The sequence below is a fragment of the Cynara cardunculus genome (assembly GCF_001531365.2).
Source record: "Cynara cardunculus var. scolymus isolate 2C chromosome LG 1, CcrdV1, whole genome shotgun sequence".
Classification (NCBI taxonomy): domain Eukaryota; kingdom Viridiplantae; phylum Streptophyta; class Magnoliopsida; order Asterales; family Asteraceae; genus Cynara; species Cynara cardunculus.
In genome coordinates this window covers 12,680,025-12,686,356 of record NC_037528.1, presented here as the reverse complement: position 1 = coordinate 12,686,356, position 6,332 = coordinate 12,680,025, and the positions used below count along the sequence as shown (strand labels likewise).

At 35.4% G+C, this 6,332-nt stretch overlaps 1 protein-coding gene across 1 annotated transcript; it reads left to right on the top strand.

The window, feature by feature from the left end:
* The first annotated feature begins 617 nt into the window (after positions 1–617).
* LOC112515684 (V-type proton ATPase subunit d2-like) lies at positions 618–5,935 on the top strand. Its single transcript, XM_025122596.1, has 10 exons — positions 618–904; positions 2,385–2,505; positions 3,940–4,047; positions 4,119–4,221; positions 4,596–4,676; positions 4,753–4,838; positions 4,944–5,003; positions 5,101–5,149; positions 5,327–5,461; positions 5,546–5,935. The coding sequence occupies exons 1-10, from the start codon at positions 724–726 to the stop codon at positions 5,675–5,677; spliced, it is 1,056 nt and encodes a 351-aa protein (XP_024978364.1). The 5' UTR covers positions 618–723; the 3' UTR covers positions 5,678–5,935.
* The last annotated feature ends 397 nt before the right edge of the window (positions 5,936–6,332 follow it).

Below are 6,332 nucleotides of genomic sequence, written 5' to 3'. Positions count from 1 at the left end.
AAAAGGACCAATGCCTTGCTAGGAACACCCTTATCTTAATCAAAGTCATTAGCTAAAAGACAATAAAATAAACGTTTAAAAAAAATGCATTATTTGATAATAAAAATTGAAACGAAAAATGTTTTAATTTTTCATGTAATTCATTGGTTTTTAACTTATATGATAAAGGAAATAAACCCTAGAAATGAAAAGATTTAAAATTATATAGGGTTGGCTTAATTGACAATAAAACTCTGAATTGTTAAGAAGTGAATCTTGTTTGACAAAAAAAACTACCTCTTAACCGTTCTAAAAGCATTTGAATGATTTTGTATCATGTCTTTCTTAACCATTCAACATTCTAACTTTTTTATAAATAATTACCGAAAAATTATATTTCATTTTATACTTATTTTATCATTTTATATCAATTCATTCGGCAATTCCCAGGTAAGCAGAGGCCGAATTAAAAAAAAAACATGGTTTTACCGTGGAAAGGTGAACCGGTTTGATTCGGCTGGTTAAATCGGGGTTGAAAGAACGTAAAAAGTAAAATGGCAAGTTATCGGAAGAAGAAGAGAACAAGAAACACTGTTTTTTGCATCGATGAAATTTGATTTGATCTGAAAAAATTGATATTAGAAGATCAAACCGTTTGTTTTCATCCCCTAATTACTGCATAATTCAGTCTTCCCGTCTCCATTATTAGGTTCTTGAAGGGGGAGATTTATACAATTTGACAAAATGTATGGGTTCGAAGCAATGACCTTCAACATTCATGGAGGTTACCTTGAAGCAATCGTCAGGGGTCATAGATCTGGTTTGCTGACCGTTGCTGATTACAACAATCTATGCCAGTGCGAAACCCTCGATGACATCAAGATGCATCTCTCCGCTACCGAATACGGACCTTATCTTCAAAATGGTATCGCAATTCGTTGTTTATAGGTATCAGTTATTGGTTATTAATGTTTTTTATGTTCAGTATCAAAGCCACTAGTAAGATTGATCTGTGCCATGAACGAAGATTGAATCAAAAGACTATAGTCAGAAGATCTTATGCTAATATAATACTTTCCAGTGAAGTGACATCCATGGATCTTTTTGACATTTAGTTTCTTGGTGGTCTTAGCTTGTGAATGTTAGACCACTGTCTTTATGCTAGTTTTAATGCTTATGACTAACAAACTAAGATCACTAACAAACCAAATGTCAAAAACAATGGTTTGATATTCAGTCTTTGTACAAGCTAGGATCACTAACAAACCAAATGTCAAAGAGATCCATGGACCATGGATGCCACTTCACTGGATAGTATTATATTAGCGTAAGATATTCTGTCCATAGTCTCTGCCCCTGGGGCCGTTTACCAAACACTTACTCGGTAGTCGCTTACTGGTAGAATTCAACACTATCACTTACCGGGTAAGATTTTAGTCCATAAAAATGGCATCATATGCAACAATTTGCCCGATAAGCGCTAACCGTGTAAAGAGTCGTCGTCGCCCTCACTTACTGGGTAAGACTCTTGGTTCTTCCTCGCTCTTAGCAGGTAAGATTCTTGGTCCTTACCATATTCATCTGGTAAGGTAATGTGACTTGGTAAGCGCTTACCTTGGTAAGCGTTTGGTTAACGGCCCATCTATGTTATTCAACCAATTCCATGATCAATCTCTGTTCATAGCACAAAATAATCTTACCAATGGCTTAGTATTGAACATAAAAAACATTAATACCCAATAATTGATCTATTGAAATGTTTACTAATTAAATGAGTGTCTCTCGGAAAATGAGTTTCTCAGAAAGTGCTTGTATATTCATTTCCACATACCCCCTCTGCTCATGAGTAGATGAGCTATTGCTCAAAACATAAAATCAAGGGATCTTTTTTAATAAATTTGAAGTGCAATTCACTACTAGTCAGTATTGATATACATCCAGGGATTTATAGTCACTTTGTTATCAAATATCTTAAAAGAGTGCATTTCAATAGCTTATATAAATTGATGAGTTATCACGTGCAGAACAATGGAACATGATTAAAAGCACTTTCTGAGAGACACTCATTTGATTATTACACATTGGTTATTATGAGGAGAATTTGCTAGAGAAAATTAGATTTGTAGTTGCGTTTCTATTTAATGTTTAAGAATTGGAAAAACATATAACATTAAGATGGTATGTTATTTAAAGGGTAAAAAGAAGATTTGGCTCATTTATTCTTGGACAAAACTAAAAGTCAAAATTCCCCCTTTAATTTAGGATGAAGTGTTATATGTTCCCAAGTGGACATGTAACTTGCATAGATGTGTTATTTGGCCAAAAAAGCAGTTGGATTTCTACATTTGATGCTTTCAGGATTAAATTTTATGTTTGCTGATCTTTGTTATGGTAATTTCTTGCAGAACCTTCACCCCTGCATACCACTACAATTGTAGAAAAATGCACTGTTAAATTGGTTGATGAGTATAAGCATATGTTATCCCAAGCCACCGAGCCATTGTCAACCTTCCTAGAGTATATAACGTATGTTTATTTATCTATCCTTCTATATGTGTTTTGCTATAACCTGTATGTTGTAAGCATTATTGTGTTATTTCATCTTTGTATATCCTTGATATTTTTGGGTGCGAATAGTTCACTTAATTCGTCGCTGATATATATCTGATTGGCTGCTGGCTAACAGCTTGTCCAACGGGTTGTGCCAATGGGGAATGGGGATGATCTTGGTTTTGACCCTGCTCTGAATTTTTTTCGTTTACTCTTTTGTCACCGGGTGAATTGGGCCTGTTTATCTTTAAGGGGAAGCTACCAATAACTTTAACTGCACGATGAAATTGTCACTATGGTTGCCCTCACGATCGGGCGCTTATATAGCTAGAGCTTCTAGCAGCTGATTGTTACATGGAGAAGGAAACTATGCAACTTTTGTTTCTTATCATATATGAGAGATGATTTGAGTTATATTATGGGTTTTAAAACATAAAAACATACACCTGAGGAATACAAAACATGGGATTTGCTAGATTTTCTAGCAAACGCTGAATTTCGATCTCCCAAAACCAAAGAAGCATAGATTTTCATTCTATATCCTGCATCTATTTCTTTCCAGCCCTCATTAATGCATACCTACTACTTCACTGATATATGCGCTTTTCCCTCTGGCTTAAGTAATGATGGGGCATTGGTTCATTATTGAAAATATAAGTGGCTACAGAAAGTCTAATGAGTTTGAGGTTTTGCTATCATTGGCACTCGTCAGACATTTGTGGCTACGAACTAACCTTACAACCATGTGAAAGTGGCTGACATCCATGAAATTCCACTTCACATGCATTTACCATTGAGAATTCCATTAAACTCCTACCTGAAACTATAAATATGCAAAATGTTGGCACCGAAGTCTGGGAAGTAGGAGAGGGGGGGGGGGATAGCAAACATTATACTGGTGATAACTCTGAGTTGCCTCCAAATGTCTAGATCACTTCTTTAATATAATCTGTCTCTATATTAATTGTTAATTATTACGGTTAGAGTTTGTTAGTTAATGTAAATTGTTTATTTTTTGTTAACTATTAATTGTTAGGATTAGGGTTTGTTAGTTGATTTCAGATTGTTAGTTTTTTGCTGTTAATTTAGGGTTGGGGTTTATTAGTTGATAATGATATTCCTTGATCCATTTGGAATATTAAAAAGTTATGGAGTATCACCCTAATCAAAGAGATAAATAAGACGGATATATTTAAGTAGATGACTTTGTCAACCACGTGGGCACGTGGCCATTACTTAAAATATGACCCCCATCACCAAAATTTCTGGATCCGCCATTGCGGGAGACACCAGGATGCAGCTTTAGGTTTTCATTTTGCAGATACAAAATAATTCCTGAACAGCCAAAAGAGCAAAAAGAAAATGATTTTTCTAAATTGATTGGGACCTAATATTTCTGTTCCTCCTCAGATATGGTCACATGATTGACAATGTTGTCCTCATTGTTACCGGAACCCTGCATGAGAGAGATGTTCAGGAACTGTTGGAGAAATGCCACCCTTTGGGGATGTTTGACAGGTGATCTGCCCACAACCCATCTTCTTAATATTGTTGCTAGTTTTGCTTGATGTAATATTTTGTTTCTTCAGTATTGCTACCCTGGCAGTAGCTCAGAATATGCGCGAGCTCTACAGACTGGTGCTCGTGGATACACCACTCGCTCCATACTTTTCTGAGTGCATTACATCAGAGGTATATACCATATGTTTTTAGTCCACTGCTACCCACCTCAGTTTTTTGTAATATTAATTTCTTACTCGCCTATTATTTGGGTATCAAAGTGAATAAAGTGGACTGAAGTAACAGTCATCTTGTGGTCTATATTCAATTGAGTGTATCTACATGATGTCTTAGCAGAAGATTTTGGCGTTCTTATAAATATTGAACCTTGAAAACATATCACTGACAAGTTCCTAATGAATAGAATTACAAGCACTGGTGTAATTGTCTATTCTACCTGTTCCATTATTTACAATCCATCAGTTTTCATCAATATGTATGCTAATGTCCTATTTATCTTATTTTTGTTCCTTATTCTTTTTCAAACAAATTACTACCATCCGCAGGATTTGGATGATATGAACATTGAGATTATGAGAAATACTCTTTACAAGGCATATCTTGAGGATTTCTATCAGTTTTGCCAGGTAAGCGTGTGTTGGTTGTTTTTGAATTTGCAAATATCTGTCTGCAGTTCTGTTCTAAACAAGAATTTGTGAACAGAAACTAGGTGGTGCTACTGCTGAAATAATGTCTGACCTTTTAGCATTTGAAGCTGATAGAAGAGCCGTTAATATCACCATAAACAGGTGCTGCCATGATTCGATATTATGTTCCTGTAGGAGGTTACTTTTGTAAATGCAAGTTTCTAATTGTAACCTATTGCTCTTTTAACATGTGGTTTATATATGCAGCATTGGAACAGAGCTTACACGAGATGATCGTAGAAAGTTGTATTCTAGTTTCGGCTTACTGTAAGACAAAGTAACTTCGTGTAAATATGCTAATCACAGTTCTTCTTCATCTTCTTTATTGTGTGCTTATCTATTTCTGCCTTTTGCTTTAAAACAGCTACCCCTATGGCCACGAGGAACTTGCTGTGTGTGAGGATATAGATCAGGTACATGTCCTTGCCTGTGTCTATATTATTGATGTTCTCAAATGGATATTAGATTTCTTCTGTTTTAAGAAAACTTTCAAGAAATGAAGGTAGATTTGGTTTTCATGTGAAGAAACTTACCTTCAATGCTTAATAAGTAGCTAAAAATGTTGTTTATTTGGATGGCGGGTGTTGTAGGTTCGTGGTGTGATGGAGAAATACCCTCCTTACCAGGCTATATTTGGCAAGTTATCCTACGGAGAGAGCCAGATGCTTGATAAGGCATTCTACGAAGAGGAAGTGAAGCGATTATGCTTATCTTTTGAGCAGCAGGTTTGTGTTTGTTTATTTGTTCGTTTCTTAAATTGAGATTTCGAGCGATGAATTGAAAAAATGGTGAGGTTGTTTGTGTTTCAGTTTCACTATGGTGTGTTTTTTGCGTACATGAGGCTGAGGGAGCAAGAGATCAGGAACTTGATGTGGATATCCGAATGTGTGGCTCAGAACCAGAAGTCCAGGGTTCACGATAGCGTTGTTTCCATATTTTAGTTACTACATTAATAGCAGCAGCAGCAGCAGTCGGGATGACACGTCGTCCTGTGTAAATCATCTGGTGGTTCGGTTATGTTGCGTATGCGAGTTTCTCCAAAATATGTTTACTGCTGATGTTAAATTCTGCTTTATTTAGGTGCTTGTTTAGAACATATTATACCTGTTCTATGGATTCAAATGTGGTCTTTTTTACGAGGATGTTATGGGATATTTATATGATTCTAGTATTACCCGTTTTTGTGTGGTGTTACCGTATGCACATCTATCTATATCAAAATTAGGTTAAATCATACATATAAAAATGTAAAAAGTAAGTTTTGATGTTGATCTATATGAGAAAGAACTTAACAGGTAGGTGTATTTAGGGGTTGTTTGGCTGTTGCAGAATGATTAAGAGGTTCTCATGATATAGGGTAAAATGAAATATAATTGTTCGGTAATTTGTTACAGTGAAATTAGGGCGCTGAATGGCCAAGGAGACCCATGATATAAAATTATTACAATCATTAAAAGACGTATTTTTTTTTTGTCAAACAAGATTCACCTCTTAATGATTTAGATGTTACGTTTTAATAGAATTATTTAAAGGTAAAGTAATAGGTGAGCTATCTAGCCTACCATCAAAGATTTCTCTGTTCAAAAGCGTCACCTA

Coding starts and splice junctions, on each gene's coding strand:
- LOC112515684 (XM_025122596.1), top strand. CDS start 724: ATGTATGGGTTCGAAGCAATGACCTTCAACATTCATGGAGGTTACCTT. Junction 905..2,384: donor CGGACCTTATCTTCAAAATG/GTATCGCAATTC, acceptor AATTTCTTGCAG/AACCTTCACCCCTGCATACC. Junction 2,506..3,939: donor ACCTTCCTAGAGTATATAAC/GTATGTTTATTT, acceptor GTTCCTCCTCAG/ATATGGTCACATGATTGACA.